This window comes from Erythrolamprus reginae, chromosome 1 (genome assembly GCF_031021105.1).
Source record: "Erythrolamprus reginae isolate rEryReg1 chromosome 1, rEryReg1.hap1, whole genome shotgun sequence".
Taxonomy (NCBI): Eukaryota; Metazoa; Chordata; class Lepidosauria; order Squamata; family Dipsadidae; genus Erythrolamprus; species Erythrolamprus reginae.
In genome coordinates, this window is record NC_091950.1 from 242,244,505 (window position 1) to 242,271,638 (window position 27,134).

The 27,134-nt window shown below is 39.9% G+C and overlaps 1 protein-coding gene across 7 annotated transcripts in view; it reads right to left on the bottom strand.

The window, feature by feature from the left end:
* Positions 1-27,134, bottom strand: part of PLCB1 (phospholipase C beta 1) — a 535,828-nt gene that overhangs the window by 94,491 nt on the left and 414,203 nt on the right. For all 7 annotated transcript variants that reach the window (XR_011557370.1, XR_011557371.1, XR_011557369.1 and 4 more), the window contains exons 14-22: positions 25,935-26,112; positions 19,254-19,324; positions 16,623-16,719; positions 13,421-13,505; positions 11,858-11,982; positions 9,247-9,401; positions 7,257-7,421; positions 2,430-2,529; positions 1,005-1,109 (exon numbers count right to left, since the gene is read on the bottom strand). Coding sequence is in view for 4 of the 7 variants with exons in the window: in XM_070732668.1 (XP_070588769.1) it covers positions 1,005-1,109; positions 2,430-2,529; positions 7,257-7,421; positions 9,247-9,401; positions 11,858-11,982; positions 13,421-13,505; positions 16,623-16,719; positions 19,254-19,324; positions 25,935-26,112 (1,081 nt within the window). In the remaining 3 variants the exon portion in view is untranslated. The remainder of the gene's footprint in view (positions 1-1,004; positions 1,110-2,429; positions 2,530-7,256; positions 7,422-9,246; positions 9,402-11,857; positions 11,983-13,420; positions 13,506-16,622; positions 16,720-19,253; positions 19,325-25,934; positions 26,113-27,134) is intronic.

A 27,134-nucleotide genomic window follows, 5' to 3' on the forward strand; every position in this document is an offset into this window, starting at 1 on the left:
GCCTTCATTGTGGCGGCCCCGACCCTCTGGAACCAGCTCCCCCCGGAGATTAGAACTGCCCCCACCCTCCTTGCCTTTCACAAACTCCTTAAAACCCATCTCTGCCATCAGGCATGGGGGAATTGAGACATCTCCCCCGGGCCTATACAGTTTATGCATGATATGGTTGTGTGTATGTTTGCTTTTATTAATGGGTTTTTTAAAGTGTTTTTTAAATTATTAGATTTGTTGTACATTGTTTTGCTATTGCTGTGAGCCGCCCCGAGTCTACGGAGAGGGGCGGCATAAAAATCTAACAAACAAACAAACAAACAAACAAACAAACAAATAAATAAATAAACAACAATAACAATAACAAGTTATTAGATTTGTATGCCGCCCCTCTCCGAGAACTCGGAGCAGTTCACAACAAGCAATACAAAATACAAATCCAATATTAAAAACAATTTTAAAACCCTTATTAAAAAACAACCATACAACCCACACAAGTCATACATAAAATGGAACAGCCGAGGGGTATATCAATTTCCCCATGCCTGGCGACAAAATAACTGTAAGTTAAAATTTGATTTTATCTTTATAAATGTGATAATCCCAGCGACCAGTTAGGTCCCACAGAGTTGGCCTTCTCCGGGTCCCGTCAACTAAACAATGTCGTTTGGCGGGACCCAGGGGAAGAGCCTTCTCTGTGGCGGCCCCGACCCTTTGGAATCAACTCCCCCCAGATATCAGAGTTGCCCCCACCCTCCTAGCCTTTCGTAAGCTCCTTAAAACCCACCTCTGTCGTCAGGCATGGGGGAATTGACATGTCCCTTCCCCCTAGGCTTATAAAATTTATGTATGGTATGCTAGTGTGTATGATTGGTTTTAACTTGTGGTGTTTTAAAATTAATTTAAATATTGGATTTGTTTACATTGTATGGCGATTGCTGTGAGCCGCCCCGAGTCTGCGGAGAGGGGCGGCATACAAATCTGATTAATAAAAAAATAATAAATAAAGTTACCTGCGAAGGTATCAGGTACATAATCTTTAACCTCAATGTATACAAATATAGCTGGCAACATCAAGGGCTGATTCCTTTCATTCCTCAGGCAAATATAATGATAACCTGGGGGAGAAAAACAGTGGGACAACTACTGTCTCTGGCCCTCCATTTCTCTTACAAGTTAACCAATGCAGTGCTGCAGGCAATAAAGGCACACACCATGAAAAATTGATAAATGTTTAACTCGAGTATGGCAGTTAATTACTTCATGAAAGTAAGCTGTAAAGAATAAAGGCCCGTCCATCACAACAGTTTTGTGTGCCTGAAATACCCAATGACTCAACTGACTCCATGTGGCTTCCTTTCATTTGAATTTTTGCATTTTGAAAATCATCTGGAACACTGGAATGGAAAACTACCCAGCAGCCATTTTGTGTCAACACCTATTAATGTCTTCTCACAATTCAATTGTGCCCCCTGAGTCCAAGGAGAGTGGGAAGACCTGCTCAGGTGCTTGAGCGGCAATATGCAGCCTTGGGAAAGTCCAGATTTGTCAGGAAGCTCAAAGGTAAGCTCACGGTTTAACATTTTCTACTGGAGGATTAAAAACGGAAGATCATGCTTGGTATTTCAGGCTTGCAACTACCTAGAAGCCCTCTCAGAGAAGGGAGAAATCATGAAATTAGAGGAAGGACTGATAACATGGTGGACCAAAAGAGGAACTCATCTCAAAAGATAAGCCAACCTGAAACAGAATTTGAGCACTTGTGAAAGCTTCCTTTCCCACATATCATTTTCTAAATGGTCAAGGCCAGTTTTGGGATCAGGGTTTAGTGCCATTTCTCCTGCAAACAATTTCTGTGGGAGGAAGCAGCAAACAGTCTTGGCTGCAGAGTCAGGGGGAAGGTGGCTTGACATCTCCCAGTAAGTCCTGTCATAGTTGTATAATTGTTAGATTGTTTAGGGAAAATATATCATCCACGAAACAAATTTAATACAGAGTAAATGTGCGAATAGTGTTAGGAATGGACTATTCAAGCAAATAAACCCGACTAGTAAATGTAGAGTATCTGTATATATTATATACAGATACATAGTAGAATAATCTCTATACAATCCAAACTATAAATATAACTCCAAATATCAAATACAAATCGGATACATCAGCACACAGCTCTATACACAAAGTAACTATCAATTATACTTCCCCAACAGGAACCTCGTTAGCTCCCCCTTATGGCCAACAGGCACACTTCTCTTAAAGATACATTCCTTTAAACATGCATTGATAGTTTATATGTATTGTAGTACCCAACATAATATCATACATCGTACTGACAATGCTTACATAAGCAGGAAACATGTTACCCAAGTTCTGTTTGTCTTCTTCCCTTCTTTCAAGATTAATGCAACAGCAAAAACAACAATAATCCAAATTTCTACCTGGTCGAATTGCTGATACTGGTAGTATCCGATGCCCTATAAACTTCCCTCCTTCTTCATAAGCAGCTATCCTCAAACATGCTAGAGAAGGCAGGACCACCTGAAGAGAGATATTTTTTAGAGCTTTATGATGCACTACATACACAGAGTTGGAATAAGAAGCATTTTCACAAGAGATATTTTTGGAAACTTAACAGGATTTGAATAAGACTTGGAAAGTATGCAGTCTGAACCTTTGGCTAAATTTTCTTTCTCTCGTTCACATTCAGAGAAAAATTATGCCTGGGAATGTCATTCTTGGCAATTATATAAGCATGTCCATGTAGTGGTTTTCTTGGCAACCATACAGAAGCAGTTTGTTTTTTCTAGGATTTTTTCTTTCTACTTTTCAATCTATTCTATACTTCTGAGATACCTTGGTGGTCTCCTGTCCTAATACTAATCAGATTTCACCCTGCATAACTAACTGAGATCAGCTAAGATCATCCACAAGAAAGAAAGGGGTGGAAAGGATAATTCAAGTCTCTTATACTAGAATGAACTGTAGTAAAGGGTCTTTCCTCTTGCATGTTCTTTATGATTTAGCAACCACAATTGGAAAAAGTAATTCAGTCACCAAACAAAGTTGTTGCAAAATGAAACTTTGATTGCGCTTCTGGTCTTCACTTCTGCTCTGCTTTATTGATCTGCAAAGGTCATAAAGTTAGATTTTTTAAAATCATTGTGAATAGTCACGGAATGAGGCAACTGTTAAGTGAAGACTACCTGCATTGTCTGTTCAAAATGGTTCTGACCTGATGTCATAATTGGTTTGATGTCACATATCAGAGTCTCAGCAACACCTGATGTCACATAGAATCTTTTTAATTCTTAAGACTTATAGCTGACAGCATGAAGGCAATGAAAGACTGGGAAAGGGTTATGTGGAATCATCTGATATCTAGAAGCAGCCCACATCCCACAGAAAATGGCTACAGAATTTTACATGAAAACCTATGGATCGGGATGGGTTTTCTAACTTATCTCACTAATGGTTCATTTTCTCCCACCCTGCGTAGCCATGCCTCATGGGCACATGTGTGCTTCATTCGTGCGCCCATGTGCAGTGACAATTTTTTTAAAAAAATTTTAAAGCGAAATCCAAGATGGTGATACATGCACAGTGCTGGAAATTTGGCTTCTGCGCATGTTCAGAAGAAAAAAACCACCAAAAATTTCAACCCCCCACCCAAAAAAAGATGGCAGCTTCCAGGGACAGGCACCGACCAAATTGGTACTCTGATGACATTGTGACATCACCAGCAGGTTGCTACCGGTTTGGGTAAACTGGTCAGAAGCAGGAGGAACCCCCCTCTATAGTGGATGTCAAAATGGCTCAAACTGTGTCAAAGTGTTCAAGTCAAAAACAGGAGGATGTGGATGAGCAATAATCACCTGATCTCATGGGCAGTAAGTGTTCTCGTACTATAAGTTAATTATTAAAATTCAGTACCCAATTGCTCTGAGAAACCATTTGATGTAGCATGTTTGTTAGTTTCATTCTTCTTCTGTAACTCTCTTAGTTCAAATGTGTGTATCATTAAACATTAAATGTTTTAAATATTTGGCACCTAAAATAGTCAACAATTTCCCCATCATTAGCTTTAATGAAGAGAGGAGACTCACATCTGGTTCTCAGAATGCACTTTTCATGTGTCAATCAGTAAAGAACTGAGCTTACTAACTTCTATATGTTTCTTCTTATCTCAGTGTCTGAATAATCTTGGGCATATTATTCTTTCAACATTAATCCCTCCCTTCTTTCTGTATCATCTGTATCATCATTCTGTATCTGGATATATTAGAATGTCTTACAGACTACACTAGGGCTTGCAAAAAAGTATTACATTTTTCTTTAGACACTTCTTAATATCAATACCTCCTTCTTCTTAAAAAACCTTCCTATCAAATATACCACAATATCCTAGAAACATACTGCTTTACATTACCATGATTAGGTTAGGGTTAATTATGATTTTCATTTTTGGAATAAACATCTACCCAACAATTGGGGTTTCCTTTATTTGTATCATTTTACATGGAACAATGGCTATTTATTGATTTCTTTAAAAAATGCAATTTATAAAAATAGAGGAAAAAGTAATATGCAAAATAAATGAAAAGAAAAATAGTAATATCTAACAACTTAATACATTATGACATTGCAATATCATAACAAAAATAAAAAACCAATAGAATTCTCTTCCCCAAATTAATATACTAACATAAAACAAATTACATAAAAGTAACATATGCCTTTAATTGTGTAAAACTAATATACTGAATTGTGCACAGAATTTGTTTGTAAAATATTATGAAATCCATGCCAAAATAAAACCTATTACAGGGGGAAACTGTCTTTTCAAACATGGGTAAATTGCATATTTCGAGACTGATATCTCCTAATCTCTCAATATAATCCTATTATCAATTTCTCATGCCTGATATAACAATAGAATATCTTTCCACTTATTTTTATTTTTCCATAAAGATAAGGATTTATTTGACTCAGGATCAAAATTCAGTTCACATGCCAATAAAGTCCAAATATGTCTTAAGTGCATTTAAGCCAAGAAATGAAAGATTTTCTTTTTTGCTGCATGTTGACCCAAGAAATTGTTAGGAGCCTAATAGAGATAGGTAATAACTCTCCATTAAGCCCATATACACTTAAAAGCCTCATTCTAGTTACCGTAAATATAAATCCAAACACATTTTTGATAGTCTGATAAATGAAAGCCCCCTTCAAAAAAGAGTCTCAGCTTAGCCTGAAAAAATCTTTGTGAACCTGCCACATTAGTTTTAAAAATAATAGCACATGAAATAAAAGTATACTCTAAATGTAGGATGATATACCCACAAAATAAATATATGGGATTTTTGTGGGTGGGTGTGCAACTAAATCACTAATAATTAAGTTATCGAAAAACATAGTAATTTTTTTTGGTAAAACTGATAAAAGTTATCAAAGCAACATGTCATCAAATTTCTTCAAAGAATAGGACATACATTTCTTAAACCCTATAAATATTTATAGATTTTTAAAACATAAAATCATGACTCCAGCTTCTTAACTGTGAAGCAACAGCACCACCTCTGGGCTAACACACCCGCAATATCAATAGCAAAGCAACATAAGACACAAAAAACTTCTGTAAAAAGATAACATCCTGTCAGCCCTTCAAAGTATGCCATGTCACAAGATTGACGTCACAGGAAATACTAAAACTTGACTATGTATTGGTACAATAGCAGAATCTTGACAATGTGATAGTTTTTCCTCTTCTTATACCAAAGAGAGTGAAGTTAGAGCAACTGTAATTTTCTTTCTCCCACTTTCTTGTTTTCTAGGCTGAGGCTAATATTTTTGCTAATGATTACACACACCCTCTACAAGGCTATCCCTTTTTGCTCCTCTACACCCTATTTAAGCTTAGTAACATTACACATTCGCTAATATTCTGGCTTAACAACCTAAACACTGAAATGCAATAAAATAAATTAAAAAGGGTAAAATATGAAATGATCATAGATATAAAAATGATGAGCTATCTAATAATAATAACTAGTATACTGTTATACTTGGGTAAATTAAAAGGAAAACGAGTATAAACAAAAACCATAAAACAAGAATAAAATAAATGACTTTCTAGGAGACTCTACTTATTTGTTGACTTGTTTAAAAGATCTGCATAGCTTCCTGTCCTAGAGCACAACTCTGGGAGGCTCACAAGAACAATAAAATCAGAAACACAATACAAACCATAACAACTGCTTGAGTCATAAAACCCAGTTAATGGGTGACTTTGGGCTAATCACTCTTGCTCAGCCGCCTCATAGGGTTGTTGTTTGGGGAGAAGAAGGAGGAGGAAGGTGTGCTGTAAATGTTTGCAACCTTGAGTTATATGTAAAAATGATAAAGATGGGAGGTAAATAAATAAATTAAATAAATAAATAAAAAAGAAAACGAAGATCTGGCACCTCAGTCATTCTCCCGAGATGTCCCAAGGCTCCATAGCTCCTCACTTTCTACTTCTATCACATTCAGTATCTGGCCTCACTCTTCCCTTCTGTAGTTTCGACTAAACAATGTCGTCTGGCGGGACCCAGGGGAAGAGCCTTCTCTGTGGGGGCTCCGACCCTCTGGAACCAGCTCCCCCCTGAGATTAGTATTGCCCCCACCCTCCCTGCCTTTCGTAAACTCCTTAAAACCCACCTCTGTCGTCAGGCATGGGGGAACTAAAACATCTCCCCCTTGCCCATATTGTTTTGCCGTTTGATTGATTGACTGTGTGCCTGTTTTTTTATATATATTGGGATTGTTTTATGAATATTTTAACTTAAAATTGTAATTAGATTGGTGGGCATTGGATTTGTTACTATGTACTGTTTTTATTATTGTTGTGAGCCGCCCCGAGTTTGCGCAGAGGGGGCCGGCATATAAATCCAATAAATCTAAATCTAAATCTAAACAAGTGCCAACATTATTACTAACATAATAAAACACTAATAATAAAAGAACAAGACTGGAAAAGAAGGATCCAAATAAAATACACCTGTGGGCAATTTGACCTGTGTGTCCAATCCATCAATAAATTCAAGTACTGTAGACTAAATCAGATTGTATCAGTAAGCACTTAGGAATCTAAAATTGAAGGAAGAAATCTTTCATAACAACTCAGGTGGAAGAGAATTAGAGCAGGCAGAATTTTTAAGTGATACAAGTTGGCAAAATCAGAATATAATGGCCGTTATTCTTTTGCAATGAGATCAAATGCAAATACCAACCTTCTTAAACACTATTGCTTCTTCTTCCCATACAGGATTCACAGCATTGCCTTGAGATGTCTTTGTCTTGAGAGCTTTTCTTCTCGTATCCACAGGCAGACCAAACATATCTACTTCAACGTAAGTTCCAACTTTTTTGTCAGAAAGTAACTGCCCAGAAATGACCTTAAAACGAAAGGTTGAGGCATTATATTAACACACCTTTGCTGCAATTCAATTCACACTGACTAAAGGACTTGTTTATGTAAAGCTTATAACAAGATAAAATGCTTGGGAAAATTTACCATCAATCCTTCATCACAGACTGATCACTCTGTAATTGTCCTGGAAGTACTTATCCCAGGCACCTGTTCAACCTGGCTGGGTTTCAGAAGGAGCTTGAGCTGGTTCTTGAGGGTCTGTTACACAGTTCAACTGGGACCTTGAATTACATTGGGCCTATGTAGCTCCCCTCAGTTTACAAAAAAAAATTGAGTGAGAAAATGACCAAAGCAGCATATAGAATACCACTGGAGGACAACAAAGGATGACCACACAAATTAGAGACTTTATTTAAAGTTTGTGGTGGTAAAACTAGCAGAAAGTGCATATTTTTCTTTCATTATCAAGTCTAAAGATATCCAATTGGCAACCCTACTGAGTGGTGGCTCAATTTGGTGGGACAGAGTTTGTCATTATTATAGGGCCATTGTGAGGAATATTCTAGGCATATGTTAGATAAAATTGCTCAGATTTGCTTAATATAGGTCTGTCTTTATTAGCTGGGATGAGTTTGAACCTGCTATTCTCAAGGAAGCAGACAGGCTATTTAAGGCTGTGAATTTGACCAGCTAAATATTAGACCCATGTCCATTCTGGCTGGATGCCTCCTGGGAGATGACATTTGATTGAATCTAAGCAATGCTAAATTCATCCTGAAGAGTGGGGGTGATCCTGCTCATGTTTAAGGAAGAGGTGATCCTACATCTCCTCAAACAGCAGTATCTAGTTCAATCACGCTGTACAATTTTCATCGGGCCTCCAACCTTCCATTTGAAAGTTGTTGAGAAGGTGCTTATGCTGCAGTTTTAAAAGACCCGGAGGAAGTGGATTATGTTGATGGATGTCTTTCAGCCAGGCTCAGAACTGGATATGGGAACAAAACAGCATAGAACTGCAGATGACCTATAGTGGAGATGATGCATCCATCTTTCCTCTCCTTGATCTGTTTTCAACACCATCAATTGTGACATCCTTCTAGACCAGTTGAAAATGGCAATTTAGTATTGTAATTAATTTTCTTCTTCCAGGACTGGTTCCAATAAATATCCATAGGAAGGGAGATAACTGACCCTTCTTTTTTTGGTGGACTCCCCTTAGATGATAAAAATGTCTCCCTACTCTTCTGTATTTCTCGACTACTTGTTCTTTTACTGTTGATCGTTGATTTTAAAAGGCAGAAGCTGTCCACCACTTTGATATTTTATTATCCATTCTAAGGCTAGTTATTTTACCTTTGCCATCAGTTTAGTGGTAAAATCATTTTTTTTTACTACTGGTTCTGAGGGCATGGCTTGGTGGGCATGGCAGAAAAAGGATACTGCAAAATCTCCATTCCCACCCCACTCTGGAGCTAGCCAGAAGCGGTATTTGCTGGTTCTCTGAAATATTCAAAATTTACGCTACTGGTTCTCCAGAACCAGTCAGAACCTGCTGCATTTCCTCCCCATTAGTTTATTCTTCTTTATAAATTAATTAAGCTTGTTTTCTTGTCCAAACATGTGTGCCATCTCCCTTTCTTCAATTTTAGACATCATTTCTATTTTCCTGGTTATAAATATCTGAAGGTGACTTGTTCAATATGCTTATAACATATGCTTTTAACAAGTACCTTGCATATATGAGATTCACACTTTTAAAAAATATTGGGAATTAGTGCATGAGAAGTTATTTTGGTCTTTCAGGTCCTTTGTGCTTATAGAATTTACCAGATGAGCAACTGAATGCTTACCTTTACAGACAAAGTATTTGCGACTATTCCATCTACAATACTTTCCGTAAATGGATCAAAATGCTTGTCTGGTCTTCTCATGAACTCTGGTTTTAGTCTGTATCCACTTTTGCCATTATACTCATACATCCCCATATTTATTTGCATAGACAAATCTATATGAAAAAAAATAATTGTGTTACGGGATACTACACAAATAAACACATATTAATGGGACAATAGAAAAAGCCTAACAAATTGACAAATGTACAAAACTGAAATCCTATTAAAGGCTTCCTGATCTCTTTAAAAATTTGAAGTTAAAACAGGTAGTTGTTGATTTACGACCACAATTGACCTCAAAATTTCTGTTGTCAGACATTTTAAGTGAGTTTTGCCCCATTTCACAGCATTTCTTGCCACAGTTGTCAAAGTGAGCCACTGTAATTGATAAGTTTGTAAAATGATTGTTAAGTGAATCTGGCTTTCCCATTGATTTTTCTTGTCAAAATAATGCAAAAGGGGATCACAGCAATGGTCACAAATATGTCAGATGCCAAGCATTTGAATTTTGATGATATGATAATGGGGATGCTAATAGTGGGGCATGGCCAAGCACCACAGCGACACAGAGTTCCCCACGCTCTGCAGGGGAACACCGAAACCCTGTCACCCGGGCACCTGGTTCAACCGGAACCAGGTCGGAACTGCCCTGGAGGAGCAGTGTAGAAGAAGGACGCTGTTGGGTATTTGGTAGGGGTCGGTTGGGTATTTGGTAGGGCCCTCAACCAGCGGCAGTGGAAATCGGCTTGCAAAAGCTGTTCAAGCCGCAGTGGCTGCGAAACACAAAGATCGATTGTTTTTGAAGTTTCAAGTAACCTGGGAAGAGGAACTAAGGAAAAGTACAGGAGAGACAAAGGAGATTAAAAGTTGTGCTGGTGAGTTTGTTGCATTGAAGTTTGGGACTTTTGTTTCTTTTCTAATCTTAATGGGAACAAAAGGATAGACAAAAAACAAAGGTGAAGCAGCTACCTAATATCAAATGTCACAGTGGAAAAGCTTTTTAAGAAGGCTATAAAAGCCCAACCAGTAATAACCTTTAATTTGGATTGTGGATTTAACTTTGAAGTGAATATCTGCTTTAATAAAATAAAACTGACTTCAATATAATATAAAAATTAAGAGAAAATAAACGTGTGGCACTGATGGGAGGTGCCACTTGCTGGTTGGAGGAATTGTTGCTGTGGAGGATCTGTCAGGGCCGCCTTCTGCCACATGAATCCCAGTGACCGGTTAGGTCCCACAGAGTTGGCCTTCTCCTGGTTGCGTCGGCCAGACAATGTCATATGGCAGGGCCTGGGGGAAGAGCCTTCTCTGTGGCGGTCCCGGCCCTCTGGAATCAGTTCCCTCCAGAGATTTGCACTGTCCCCACCCTCCTCGCCTTTCGCAAGAGTCTTAAGACTCACATGTCGCCAGGCAAGGGGCAATTAGATCAAGCTCCCCCCCCATTTACTAAATGTGATGTGTAGTTGTGAATGAATTGGCTGACGGATTTTGATATATTGGGATTTTAGTTGAAATTTTTAATTCATTAGATTTGTTGTTGCATTGTTTATATTGTATCTTGTGAGCCGCCCCGAGTCTCCGGAGAAGTGCGGCATACAAATGTAATAAATAATAATAAAATAATAATGTACATATACATTCACTATTTCTGAATATGCTCAACAATAACAGCACATAAAGTGCTGTGACGTTTGGCTAAAGTACTCTGAATAATCATAAACATATTTATGCTGCTCGCTGAATCTGTGCAAAACAGCACGGACTAAAACCAGCTGGAGGAAGAGACCTCTTTGCCCGTGGTCTGGTTCCATTATGTTTTGAACTTTTTTTAAAAAAGCAACACCATTATCCCGTCCACGGAGCTGAAAGAGATTCTGTTAAAGTTCCGGTCTAATTTTTATTTAGATGAAAAGGAAGGAGAGACAATGTCACTTGCTGAGTACATGTTTGGCAGTTGTAACAAAGCAGAAATCAGGTGCTAGCAACAAATCTCTCTGATAATTAATAATTGCAGACTGCGCTGCCAAACTCATTAAAACAACGTTCCACTTTTTAATAAAGCAGCTAGGGCTTTCATTTTGATTTCACACCAACTGATCTTCTTTGAAAATATGGATACTCAGCACTGAGTGGGAAATGTAATTCTGAGCTGGGTAAATGAAAAGCTTTCCCCACAATATCATATCTGAGAAGGGAACAGAAACAAATGAACTATTACTTGCTAATATTAATTTCCTACAGCCTATAATCACACGTTTTTCACTGCTCATATTCAGAAGCTTATTGTGTTTTCTCAGATATATTACTGTTATTAAAATATGTTCCTCATTTTAATATCACTATAGAGCTAGGACCAAAAAATTGATCAAAGAAACATCGAACTAAATGGTAATCATGATTTGCTTAAAAAGTTTCTATTAATGCAGAGTACTTAATCATGCCAAAGTTTTAAAGAAGCAATGGGTTTCAGAAGTATGCATGCCACTCTTATTATCTTTCACAAACTTGGTACTTCATTGTCGACTATTCTTCTTTATCAGAAAACATACCGTAACATAGATCTTACCTACAGTTTGGAAGTTAAGCGCAACCATTTGACAGCCTGCATTCCAGAACAGCTGAGGCATGTAATTTGAGGAGTCAACTCGTGTCCCCTTGGGGTAAATTCGGCTCAGCTGCATTTTATTATACCTAAATTGTGAGTGGTTAAGATAAAATACAACTGAAGACACTACTAGATTACAAGTTTGCACAACAAATTGTCTGTTAATTTTGGGAATAAATGGTGATGCCAGATTCAGCTCTGGCTTTTTCTTATCTGTTGCTATTATCATCTTGATAGGTAAGAAGTTGTATCTGGCCTTAAAACTATAATATAACTATAATCAGCCTTCCATCCTTCCGAGGTGGGTAAAATGAGGACCCGGATTGTGGGGGCAATAGGCTGGCTCTGTTAAAGAGTGCTATTGCTAATATGTTGTAAGCCGCCCTGAGTTTAAGGAGAACGGCGGCATTAAAAAAATTGAATGAATGAATGAATTAATGAATGAATGGATAAATAAATAATTGGATCTGATAGTAGGGACAGAACTGATTCTGAGGACCTTAATGAAACAGGTTCTGATTTACAAAATGAGTATGTTTGCTAGGAATTATTGTGGGAAAGAGTTCCAATAGGTCATGTGATGCAGTCGTGATGCCTTGAGATTGACACCCCTGAAATAGATGAACGGGCACTTCTATATAGCCATAAAAGAGTCTGACAAATGGCTGCCATCATTACCTAATATTGCCTTCAGAGACCCACAAAGTGTTGATTTATAGAATCAGAAGAACCTCTATGCACCTATGACAGGTATTTGGGTCAAGCATTTAATGTTTTAGTGCAAATGAGATACTTTGACTCTTTATATAAAATATAACAGCAAGAGAGTAAAAGAGTGGTAGAATCCAAGGATTCATATTATTTTTTGGACAAATCCTGAAAATAAATCTACAAAATTCAAGATGAATAAATAGGTGGATAAAAATATTCTGGGGAAAACCCCCTATATATATTTTGGAACAGAATTGTTGCTCACCTGACAAAAATACATGATAAATGGGAGCAAGAGGAAAACTATAATCTTACTATTGGAAACGTGAAAAGCTTCCTCATATTAATGAAGTCTTAATCTGAAAATGACAAGTTTGATTGGCAGCCACTCTTCAGTAGTAGTTATGATTCTTATCACCAATTGCTGCAGTTGTTTTCATTTTAATTGAAAATGTCATGGAGCAGCAATATGTCGTCTGTTCTATGCCAACTTTTATCCACATAGAATCCAGTCTGAGAAACCATAGATATATCCACAACATATAAGTGATAAGTACTTAACTAAGAATGTAAACCCCATTCATTTCAATGTTGCTCTTCTAAGTTTTAATTAAAAAAGGATGAATACTTTTGTGGGAAACCCCCCCTCCCCAATGTATCTATCAACATCGCTTTGCTATTTGAGTACTTATATATAGTGGTATTGGGTGCATGTTGGTTCAACCAAAATTAATTTTCAGTAATGGTCATCAGCAGCATCTATTCCTCAGATTTGAAGCTTTTCTAAGATATTTTTCTCAATTTCAAAGATACTCCACAAACTCGACAGGAGATTTTGTGAGCTGTTCAAGTGCTTTGGTTTCCACAAAAGAAGACATTTCAAAACTCTTGTTCCGTTCTGTAATTTAAAAAGAAAAGAAATGTCACAATTTTTAAAATTAAGATTAGGCTTTACGTTGCAACATAAATCAATCCATCCAGCATCACATCAAAGCTTATAAGTCTCCCAAAGTCATTGAGAGTGAGTAGAAGACCATATAAACTCTCTAAATAAATTAAAAAAAAAAGAAAACCAAGGATAAAGGTAATATGAGGCAGACTGTCATATTGATTAAAACTACAGAGTGACATTAAGGACAAAAGTATTAACGGTACAGTAAAAAAAAAATGGGGGGGGGGACTTGCCTTTACTTTACTCTTTCTCTTGCAATTGACACACTTTCATTTTGGGATTACAATATTCTAATTTCCTAGCCACTAGGAAAATAGTAAAAAAACATCTCCAGAGAGAGAAATTATGCCAGATTTACTTCAAAAAATGTTCAAGGAATTCAGCAATAACTAAGCTAATTCACTTGATACTAATTGATGGCTTTTGAAAAAAGTAGGGGTCAAAGAATGTAAAGATGAAAGAGGAGAGATAAGTTTAGAAGGTGGAAAGCTGCGTAAAACAAAGTTTGGGAGATGCAAAACAAATTAATGAAGAAGTGGAAATTCTGGAGAATGAGAAGTTGTAAACAGTAATCGTTTTCCAATAGAATTTGGCTTTAATAGAATTAAGAGAGAAGGAATTTTCTTTGAGATTTAGAGCAATCCCAGGGGATTTTGATGAATATATTAGAGAAAAAGTAATTAAAGTTTTAGGGAAACCCCTTATGAACTTTTTGTGTAAAGTAGAACAAAATGAATCTATGATTTTGATGATTAGACAGGATAGATTATAGAAAGAAGAGAATCGTGTCATAACATTAGAATCAATTTACAATTGTTCTCATAATTGCTGTAAATATTGGAAGCCACTTTGTTGTTGAGGGTTTTTTTGGTTTATTTTCCTTTTCCTTTCTTACGTTTCTTGTCATTTTAGCTATTTATGATTTCTTTATTTTTCTTTTCTTCTACTTGTGTTATATTTATTTATTAAGAAAATGTAATTGGCCACCCAACTCACTCTCAGTGATCCCAGGCAAAAATATCCCAGTACAAAACCAGTATTACCATATTTTTCGGAGTATAAGATGCACTGGAGTATAAGACACACCTTAATTTTGGGCAAAGTAAATAAGGAAAAAAGGCCTCTGCCTCCTAGTGATTTGCCAAACAGCAAACATCACAGATAATATACACTATTTGCTGTGTATTACTGTGCATGTGAGTCTGAGGCATAGAAATAGCAAAGAATTGGAGAAATGTACATTATGACAGTATATTAATCCCAGAAAGTTTTCTTAAATGTAATCACACTTACTCCTCCCAATTATTTAAATAGATCTACTCCAAACATGACTAGGTCAGCGTTTAATTCAGCTGCCTTATCTTAATACTAATACTTAATACCAAAACAGGACATTTCAGATTATATTTTTACAGATCTTTAAAATTGATATGGCTTTCAGAAAGTATTCTCTGCTATTTAAAAGAAGATACAACAGCAAGGGGCCTCTTCAGATCAACCATTTATTTTAAAAAGATTCTTCATTTTGTTATTGTCTAAAACAATAATAAAGCAATTTAAAAAAATAAATCTAACAATTTGAACATTCTATAGGCATTTATAGTTATTGACTTACCGCCTTGCAGCAAAAAGCAAACAGCCAATTTCAGCCTTTGCCTCTCCCTGCAGCCATTTGCCTCTGTTATCTCTGTGCAAGTTTAGTTTCACTTTCATTTTAGCATGGGCTTTCCGGCAACTTCAATCAATCAGCTGGATGTCAGGAGGCAGATAATCAGTGGCTTGTACTACTCAGACTCTACTGCTGTTTGCTGCAAGGAGGTAAATTACTTTTTGTGTGGCTGGGCGGGGCTATACTCAGTGTATAAGACCACCCAAGTTTTCACCCTCTTTTGGTGGGTAAAAAGGTGCATTTTACACTCTGAAAATACAGTATTTTTATTCATGTTTAGCTTTCTTTTTTAAAAGAAAAAATTTAAAAGAATTTGCTAATAAAAGATTATAGATGATACAGGCAAAGAATTGGCACTTAATACTAGCCTTCTTCAATTTTCTGCTTTTCAGACATAAGGGTGTCACAATTCCCCAAACTCCCATCCAGTATGAAATACCACATGAAACTTTTACATCCATCCATTTATTCAATGATCTTCCAAAGCAAATAATAACATGTGTCCAGAGTCGTATTAGTGTGATTCATCATTCCCACCCATCACCAATAATAAATTCATTCAACTGTAAATATGTTTTGAGAAAGCAAATAGAACATAGTGTAAATATCACAGGCTGCCTAACAGAAAGAGTACTGGAAGCCATAATTCCTAGCAGCAGTGAGCACTGCAATTCATTGGATGCAGAGTTCCCAAAAAAGTAACAGCAGATGACACAATTCTCTGCTTTATCAAATGAAGTGAAACAGGACATGGTCTCAAGTGGTGTCTGCTCTTAGTAAGAAAATGTAATCATGTGTGTTACCAACAAAGTGGTTTTTAACAATAACCAGCTGGAAATCTTAAGCATGGACCATTAATTTCTAATCAGTGATTTAAAACTAAGAAAAACAATGTAAGGTGTGCATTCTTGCCCTGTGTTGTGCCGATAGTTGAAAATATTTTGCAGAAAATACAAGCAACCTAAATCAAGCCAAAACTAAAACATTTAAGCCTTCCTGGTATTGTGGCATAATACAACACTACCACAGTACTGCTTTTTAAAAAAAATACTTAGAACATAAACCCATCTTGCACATCTTATCACTCTTTAAACTGAGAGGAAGAGGACTTCTCTCCCCTTTTACACTGTTCAGCTTGTTTGTTTGTAAGTGAAAGCATTCCTTAAGAAGTTGCTAGATTTCAAAGCTGCCTTTTACAAAAACTGAAACCTTCACTCTTCACAGAGGAACTGCCAAAATATCTCCATGTAGCTTGAAAACTAAGCCACTATTAACCAATAGTTGGCACTATATAACTTGTCAATATATAATTTGGAAATAGAAAAAAAGATTGATGATACAAGCTACACCCAACCAACAGTAAATGGTAAGAAGTGAATAATACACATACTTACTGTTAGAGGTTTCAAATGACTCAAACTTTACAGGCTGTATATAATTGACTAAGTTTGACATTTCCTCCGTAGCCATGGCCTCACTTCCAGCTGTTCCCTAGAACAGAGTTAAAGTAAAATTAAAACCAGAATGTTTTTCAATGAGAAGACTGAATGACCTTCCAGAGGAGTGAAATGCAATGTTTCCATGCCTCAAAGGCAGAGAAACACATTTACATCCTAAAACTTGAGATACGAAACTTGAAACAAACAAATCATTTAAAATATGATGTAGAAGTACACATAGGTGGCACAGTGGTTAGAATGTAGTACTGCAGGCTACTTCCACTGCTGCCAGCTGCCAGCAGTTTGGCAGTTCAAATCTCACAGGCTCAAAGTTGACTCAGCTTTCCATCCTTCCAAGATGGGCAAAATGAGGGCCCAGATTGTTAGGGTCAATATCCTGACTCCGTAAATTGCTTAGAGAGGGCTGTAAAGTACTGTGAAATGGTATATAAGTCAAAGTGCTATTGATATCTATCTATCTATCTATCTATCTATCTATCTATCTATCTATCTATCTATCTATCTATCTATCTATCTATCATCTATCTACCTACCTACCTTACTTATTTGATTTATATACTCAGGTTTGTGGAGTTAATTCAGTTCCTTAAGCCAGGGATCCTCCATCTGTGGGCCACAGCACACTATTGGGCCACAGCTTTTTCATAATCAAGCCGTGTTAGGGGCTGGCTGGGGTGCGTGCAGCGATGGGCTACGAGCTGGAATGCTAAATTGTGCTCGCCGCCACGGCTCGTAAGTTCTTGCGGGACCAGCGCGATTTTGCTGCTGCACCTATGGAGGTAGCAAAATTGCGCCCGTGTTTCAGTGAAGTTTTACCTGCGGCTCCGTGTACAATTTTGCTTCCTCCACATATGCAGCAGCAAAATTGCGCTGGTCCTGCAAGAACTTATGAGCCGTGGAAGCAAGCGCAATTTAGCGTTCTGGCTCTTGGCCCACCACTGGGTGCGCAGGAATGTAGTGGGGACTCACAGCCCTACTCGCATGAGCAACTTGTGCTCACACACACACCTGCCTCTTCCACAAAACCATCCCCTCTTTCCCTACTCCTCCCCCATTCCGGGCTGCCAACCTGGAAAATTTAGAGAATTGTGCCCTAAGAAATAAAACAGAGCATATATGGGGCAGCATCCCTATATATTTCAACATCTGCTCTCACTAAGGACTGAGCGAGCTCTTTCCAAAATAAAGAAGTCTACATAAATTATTTGCAAATGGTTGCTGATTATACTAAATTAGACAGGGAGACATGGAATAAAGAATTGGAATGCCCCGTTCATGAATATCAACAGGAAGCCTTTCTGGTGCCCACCTTTTCCATTACTCTAGATTTAAACAAGTATTAATAAAAGTATGCGTATATCAGACTTTTATACAGTATGCCTTTTTAAAAGAAGAAAAGAACAGCTTTAACTGACTATCCTCGGAGAGGGGCAGCATATAAATCAAATCAAATCAATAAATAAATATTGAGAAAGTGGTCTATATGATCTGATTATATGCTACAATAAGTTATAGACAGAAATTATTTCATATACGAGTCTTGGAAGACTAAATTTTCTATTTCTTAAAGACATATATTCAGAGTTTGGAAATCAATGGATGGACGATAGCAATGGATCCTCTGCATATTGTTATGGTAAAGATAAAGAAGTCCCTGACGATTTTACCTCACTAGTAATCAGCTATGGGGCATTGTGCTCATCTCCGTTTCAAGGATATTAAGCTAGCTCTGTTCAAAGACATTTCCATGGTCACATGGCCAGCATGATATCACAGAGCATCATTATCTTTCCACTGTAGTGGTACCTATTTATCTACTTACATTTGCATGCTTTCAAATTGCTAGAATGGCAGAAGGGGGTTGAGGATGGGGGCTCACCCATCATGTGGCACTCAGATCTCAAACCTGAGTTGCTGGTTTTCCAGCTCCTGAGCTCAGTAACTAAACCGCTGAGCCACCACAACAACCATTATAATAATTTCTTTATTATGATCACAAATAAATTACTATAATTGGAAATTCATTTACCAACAGCTATAAAGAAATCTGAAGGGCCTCAACTTGCTTTGGACTTTTGAACAAGCGTGTGTCCAACAACATTTCAGTTACAATTTTACCTTTCTTGATTACTACCAAGTTAAGTAACTTACATATAAATATTATGTAATTCTATGACATTATGCTTGTGCATGTATTAGGGTAATTTCTCTCTCCCACTCTCTCTTTGTCTCTCTCAAAGACAGCAATGAAAATAAAGAATAAGTTAATGGGTATTTTCATATTATTGGAGCCAGACATTTTCTACATATGAATAAAGCACAGGAGAATGAAGTGTGGAGATTCCAGAAAGCAGAGGGCTAAATATGCCTCAAATAATTTCACGTAAACTGGAAATCTCTTCCATACGTTAGCAGGAAAAAAAATATGCCATATTACCTACAGCTATGTTTTGGTTCTTACTATCCACAAGATGGCAGTAGAATACTGACTCATGCAGATAATTATGTAGACTGTTTCCATGTCACACCAGGACAATTTATACTCTAAAATTATTCATTCCTTACTTCATCCATTGATGATTTTTTGCAGTCATCATCATAGTCGTCATCCTCGTCACTCTCCATCTCTGCTTCACCTGCAATATTTTAATTGGCAAAGAGAAATCTTTAATGGGGACGTCAGCCAATATTCACACATATTTTATAAACATACCTTCGCTTCAAAGCAAATGCATTATCACAAGACTACTGCACAGATTTTTTCCTTCCAAATTATTTATGAGGCAAATAAACAAAATAGTGCCTTCTATGACTAAAACAAGCAAGCCAGTAATAAAAAAAAACCCCAGCTTCATGACTTGCTTACACATTTGTGTTTTTTAATATTATGGAGATCCTTAGCTAAAGTTTTATTTTCCATTGATGATTGAATTGGTTCTTCATTTCTGTCTGAGATGGGAATGCAAAGACTGTTTCCATTATTTATAGCTTTACCAGATTCATGCACAAAGACATTCGCACATATACAATATATAAACACACCATATTATCCTACACACCCTAAAATTGACTTCACCCTCTGCTCGTTCACAGATATGTCTTTGATCAGCCATGACATATAGTGGAAGTTGGTCTAATAGTAAATATCTTAGTGACATGGTTAGCCTTTTTTTAAAGGTGCTTGTCAGGCTCCGTGGCACAAGACCAGCTACACCTTGCCACAGTTAATGTCTATGGAAGGCCTGCTAAGAGTCTCTTTTTCTGTTGAGGTTTCTGGGCCTTTTATTGATGATATGACCTCTTTTAATGCTTTTATTTTCAATGCTGGTCTGTGGCTATAATAAAAATAGATTGATCGAACTCTTGGTGGCAGTTTCTGTATTTTCAGAATATAGAAGTCAGATGGCATCCTTCCCTTTTGAATTTAGGAAGATTTTATTTATTTTCTTATTCATTCACTGATTTGGCTGGTCAGCTGTTCCTTCAATTTCAGCTCTCCAACCTCAGTCCTATTGACTGTGGATAGCAAATAACATCACAATAATCAAAACCGTAAAAACCCACAATAGAAATGGAAAGCCATAAAAAGTTAATGTAAATATTCTTTCTTCAACAAGCTTTCAGCTCTAGCTGACTGGCTCATGTACATTACAGTGATCCCCCGTTTATTGCGTCCCCAACCATTGCGAACAGGGTACTTCGCGATTTTTTAACCCGGAAGTCAAAATACCATCTACGCATGCGTGCGTTTTTTCTATGGGCACGCATGCGTAGATGGCAACCGGGAGATCAGCTGCTGGGTGGCTTTCCTGGGTCTTCCCCCTCTTGCTGGCGTCAGCGAGGAGTTTCCCCACCGCCCACGCAAACTCCTCGCTGCCGTCCGCCCTTCGCCCGCCCACGCCGTTCATTCTCGCCGCTTTCGAGCTGAGTCCTGAAGCGAATTCGCTCCCGGACTCAGCTCGAAAGCGCCGAGAGACAGCGCCAAGGAACGGCCTGTCCACGCTGTCTCTCGGCGCTTTCGAGCTCCCGGACTCGGCTCGAAAGCGCCGAGAGACAGCGCCAAGGAACGGGCCTGTCCACGCTGTCTCTCGGCGCTTTCGAGCCGAGTCCGGGAGCGAGTTCGCTCCCGGACTCGGCTCGAAAGCGCCGAGAGACAGCGCCAAGGAACGGGCCTGTCCACGCTGTCTCTCGGCGCTTTCGAGCCGAGTCCGGGAGCGAGTTCGCTCCCGGACTCGGCTCGAAAGCGCCGAGAGACAGCGCCAAGGAACGGGCCTGTCCACGCTGTCTCTCGGCGCTTTCGAGCCGAGTCCGGGAGCGAGTTCGCTCCCGGACTCGGCTCGAAAGCGCCGAGAGACAGCGCCAAGGAACGGGCCTGTCCACGCTGTCTCTCGGCGCTTTCGAGCCGAGTCCGGGAGCGAGTTCGCTCCCGGACTCGGCTCGAAAGCGCCGAGAGACAGCGCCAAGGAACGGGCCTGTCCACGCTGTCTCTCGGCGCTTTCGAGCCGAGTCCGGGAGCGAGTTCGCTCCCGGACTCGGCTCGAAAGCGCCGAGAGACAGCGCCAAGGAACGGGCCTGTCCACGCTGTCTCTCGGCGCTTTCGAGCCGAGTCCACTCAGCTCGAAAGCGCCGAGAGCCAGCGCCCCCCGGACCACCGCCTGTCTCCTGCTGCCCGGTTTAGCCAGGACACGAGCGGCGAAATGACTTGGAGGAATGTGAAGCTGAAACCGGCCGGTTTCAGCTTCACATTCCTCCAAGTCATTTCGCCGCTCGTGTCCTGGCTAAACCGGGCGACAGGCGGTGGGCTGGGAGCCGCAGGCGAAAGGAGCTCGGGCATTGTTCTCCGGACCCCGCCCGCAGCCTGGAGAGGGAAAGGGCCGCCGCGGGGCTGAGCGGGCGGGGTCCGGAGAACAATGCCTGAGCTCCTTTCGCCTGCGGCTCCCAGCCCACCGCCTGTCGCCCTAAAGCGGGGTGCGAAATGACTTGGAGGAATGGGAAGCTGAAACCGGCCGGTTTCAGCTTCACATTCCTCCAAGTCATTTCGCCGCTCGTGTCCTGGCTAAACCGGGCAACAGGCGGTGGGCTGGGAGCCGCAGGCGAAAGGAGCTCGGGCATTGTTCTCCGGACCCTGCCCGCAGCCTGGAGAGGGAAAGGGCCGCCGCGGGGCTGAGCGGGCGGGGTCCGGAGAACAATGCCTGAGCTCCTTTCGCCTGCGGCTCCCAGCCCACCGCCTGTCGCCCTAAAGCGGGGTGCGAAATGACTTGGAGGAATGGGAAGCTGAAACCGGCCGGTTTCAGCTTCACATTCCTCCAAGTCATTTCGCCGCTCGTGTCCTGGCTAAACCGGGCAGCAGGAGACAGGCTTTGAGTTTTTGGCTGCGGGGGGAGAAGTAGGACTTTCCTAACTCCCTCGCCCCGTAGCCAAAACTCAAAGCCTGTCTCCTGCTGCCCGGTTTAGCCAGGACACGAGCGGCGAAGTGACTTGGAGGAATGGGAAGTCCAAATCGGCCGGTTTCAGCTTCCCATTCCTCCAAGTCATTTCGCACCCCGCTTTAGGAGTCAGCGGAGAACGGCGCAACTGTTTTAAAACGATCGGAGCTTTCCAATGAGTCCCGAAGACGTGTCTTCGGGACTCATTGGAAAGCCGCGCGGGTGTTTTAAAAGGTCCCCGCCGACATGGGGGGCTCGCTAGCACCCCCCCAAACCTGGGTTGGGGGTTCGGGGGGGTGCTAGCGAGCCCCCCATGTCGGCGGCGACGTTTTAAAACAGCCCCGCCGCCCCCAATCTTCGGCTCCTCGCTAGCGCTGCGGAAGTTAAAAACATCATCTGCACATGCGCAGATGGTGTTTTTACTTCTGCAGCGCTACTTCGCGAAAACCCGCTCGTTGCGGGGGGTCCTGGAACGGAACCCTCGCAACGAGCGAGGGTTCTATATTTTTTAACTAGCTGTTTCATTCATTCATTCATTCATTCATTCATTCGAGTTTTATGCTGCCCCTCTCTGAGAATTTGGGGCAGCTCACAACATATAACAAACAATATACAGTATCTTAGATCCAATTAATTAATTTAAAGTCTAAAAAACCCAAAAAATCCATAAAAAACAGTCATTCCTTTTGCTCAGTATTCTCTCAACACATTTGTTGACTGGGGTAGGGGGCAAGAATCTAATAGCCGCAAGCCTGGTGGCATAAGTGAGTCTTAAGACTGTTACAGCAGGCGAGGAGGGTAGGGGCAGTACGAATCTCTGGGGGGAGCTGATTCCAGAGGGCCGGCCCCCCCACAGAGAAGGCTTTCCCCCTAGGTCCCACCAAATGACATTGTATAGTTGACGGAACCTGGAGAAGGCCGACTCTGTGGGACATGACCGATCGCTGGGATTCATGCGGCAGAAGGCATGGGCTGATGCCATGTAGGGCTTTATAGGTCATAACCAAGACTTTGAATTGAGTTCAGAAATCAATTGGCAGCCAATGCAGACCGCGGAGTGTTGAAGAGATATGTACATGTCTGGGCAAGCCCATGACTGCTCGCGCGGCTGCATTCTGCACAATTTGCAGTTTCCGGATGCTCTTCAAAGGTAGCCCCATGTAGAGAGCATTGCAGTAGTCGAACCTCGAGGTGATAAGGGCATGAGTGACCATGAGCAGGGACTCCCTATCCAGATAGGGAGATTTTACTTTTGTATTATTTTTCGACTGCTTCGTTTTGTTGAACAGTATCCAGAATTGTAATATTGGAGCAGCTATCAAGTATGGCATTTTCAAAATAGTCAACGGTTAACAGTGATAAAACAATAATACACCCACACCCACATATACCACATACACACTGAAATGCTGAAAGAGGATGGTAAATCAAGACTGATGTGGAAGTAGAAATACTGTGCTCGTTCATTTCTGGAATCCAGACATTGTGGGGTGGGGGTGCATGCTCTAGCTCAGGGGTGTCAAACTCAATTTCATTGAGGGCTGCATCAGGGATGTGTTTGACCTCATGGGGCCGGGTTGGCGTGGCCAGGGCAGGCATGGCCAGCTTGATGTCACTCATGTCAAGGGTGCCTCTGGTGATCCGAGCGCTCTGTCAGTGAACACAGTCTCTCAAGAGTCCATTTTCAGCGGTGACAGCCTTCTGCATCCCTCTGCCCATGGACCTCCCGAGCTCCATTTTCACTGGCAGAGGCACTGCGGGCCAGTCCTTCATTGTTTTCAGGGTGGCCCCATAGGCCAGATCTAAGCACTCTGCAGGTTGGATCTGTCCTGGGGCTTTGAGTTTGACACCCCTGCTGTAGCTGGTGAATCTAAGTCCCCCCTCTCCCTTTACAAATCTGAGAGTCATGGAAATATCTTGGTGTGGAATCAATTATGGAAGCCATAAAAGTTCTATAATTTACACTACTTCAAAGTCTGCGAGGGAGTGGAAAGAATTTTTGCAGTTCAAGGCCAAAATTTTCTGAATTAAACTGTATAGTTCTTCTCAATTCTCCATCAGATGGACACAATATATTTATATCGAACAGTTAAAGGGCATATATTTCAGAAGAAATAATAAATATCACCCAACGTAAACTTGCTTCCACATTATCAAAAGCTATCGTTTTATTTAGCAAACTCCCTGTGCTACATGACTGATGCAACAGGCCTTAGTTATATATGAGTGCTTGAATAGTAGTAGGCTTAAACATTCTGGTTGTTACTACACTCTACTTCCGCTTTTATTTGAAAGGTAGGATGGGATGGAATGGGATGAGGTGTGGGAGTAGGTGTAGAAATAGGAGTAGAGGTGGACAGGGCTGTAACATAAGGGTACCTTTATGAACTATCATCTGGACTTGGAGATTACAGATCTGTTCTAATGTCATCTCTTTATCCCGATCACCACTTTATCTATTCAATTACTACAGTGACTGAACACGACTATGCAAAATGCTTTTACAATGAAACAGGTAATTGGTCTCTTCGTGACCAATTGTGGTGAACCCACAACATTTGATATTCAAAGCATTTTTAGTTTAGTCTTATGCTTAATGCCTTTCCTCAAGTAAAGCAGCTGAGATAAAATGATTTCTGACTTAGCAGCCGTGCACTCCCACAGAAACACTTCATTTCAAATCAGGTGAAATGAGAAAGGGATAATTTAGCTTAAGTTCCTTATAACAAAAGGACAACTGCATTCCTTAGCTGATTATTGATATAATGCTGCTGAATGGGTTCTATGACATCTGCAGCCATATACTGTACCTTCCAAAGAATCTGTTTCTCAGCAGAGATAAAGTGGTATCAGGATAAAGGGATGACATCAAAGATCTGCAATCCCATCTTTCATTTATTTTTATAGTTCACACATCTTACAGTCTAAGTATAGTAGTTCCTGCTCAGTGGGGGAAGGAGTAAAATAAAAACCCAAAACAACGCATTTCTTTGATGAAATGAGAATGCTGTGAAGCAAGGAAAAAAATACACCAAATTACTGGTCTAAAATGTTCCAAAATAATTTGATAACGAAGCAAAAGGAAATAAATGGTATTTATTTTTCTGAGCAACTGAAGTGTGCCTCTTGGCACAGAAAACTTCATAAACTGAAACAGGCACCGTTCTGCTACTATAAGCAGGCAGCTCCTAGAGTTGATATTAAAAGCTGGGGTTTGTTTTTTTTACAACTGCATCCTTCTGAATGGATGCTAACAAGTGAGAACTTGAGAGCAATACTGATACGTATGACATAAAAAGAAGGATGCTGCTGTCATGGAAACAGACTGCAGGGAGTCAGACACATTGGCGTAAGGCTGGCAGGAACCATGAGGCTCGCATCCTACCCTCCCTGGATTACGCTCAGCCTAAACTGTGGGCAATAGTCACAATTGGCACTGCCAATGTTTCACCTGGTATCTAGGGCTCTGACTTCTACTTCCTCTTGAAAAGCAAATTTGCTAGCCCACTCAAACATTAAGACCATTCAAACTACGCCTAGTTGGTACACGAAACTGTTTTCTAGATACATTAAAATTCAAAGTAGGCTCATGATAGTTGTTTCAAATTTTGAGACACAATGACAGCAAAGTAGGAGCTCCCAGCCCTCTCTGCATTTCCTAAGAGCATTTTAGTTTAAGTAGCAGGGCACTTGCTTTGCCTACAGAAAGTCCTTAATTCAATCCTGGGATTCTCTAAAGGCTGCTTGTTAGTATTCACGACATTAAGCAGACGAATCAATGGCTGGGATTTAGAACAAGCAGCATTCCATTATTTTTTACCCGCTCCTGGAGAAGAGGGTTCAAAGCCACTGGATGCATCACTGCAGGCATTTGAAGCTTGTTCTGAAAGCTTCTTCTTTGCACTCCCATCCGCAGACTTTTGGGACTTCTTTTTGTTCTTCACCAGAATTTTGTACATCAGTTCTGCTGGGCTAGGAAGTGGGATTCCACGTTCGAGCTGATCGGAAAGATAGGCGGTTAGCAAAGAAACCTTTTTGAGAAGTATTTACTTTTCCCTGTCTTTTAACTTAAAATATTATTTAAACAAAGTCTATCCTCACTTACTTGTATTAATTATTTAAGATTATTTTTCTCTAAATGTTTGCTGTTACATGTTCATCTACTGCAACATGCCACATATCTGTTCTACACACATAACAATAATAATGTATGCAGTGAAGGGCTACCAAAATATTTACTACCACATTGTGGGCGTGGCATATGCAAGACGCCCTGAATTTTCTTACAACATCTTTCAGTGAAAATTGGGTGCTTTGGGGTAGAGCTCCATTTTCACTACCCCACTGCATTGTCCCCCATCCAGGCAGTAGCTCACCCCGACTATATGCCTTCCACACCATTAGCAATGATACTTTTCCATCTTTCACTCTGTTAGAAAGTACTGTATTTGAACCTCTAATGGCAGCAGATATTCACTGAACTTTTTTATGGGATTACCATTATTATCACTCTTGCTTAATAAACTACTTTAAACTTAAAAATGTAATATCAACATACAAAATGTGTACTGGGCTATATGGATTCCTCTATAAAATATGAGGCATGTAGTCATGATGATTAAAAAAAAAGCTTTAGCTTTTTAATTTCCTTTTCTTGGTGTCTTTAAACCACATCTTATAAGCATGTGGTACTGCTTTTACCCACCTTTATGCTATTTATCTCCTGGGACAAAAGACAATTTAACCTGTTTTTCTGTCTATGGTCACTTTATGTATCTAATTAATTTTTTTTCATGTCTTCAGGTGGTACTCTGTATCATAAGTGAAAGGAAATCTCTGCTAATGCATCTTGCTAATGTAGGATAATGCATATACATAAGTACAGAACAGGATTTTTAAATTATATAGTAGAATAGGCGTTGATTGCTTACCTGAACGCCTCTTCTCGTACGGTGAGCGGGTACAGCAGTCACATGGGTTGCTCATGTCCAATCCGGTGGAACTGAGCCTAGTATTAAAA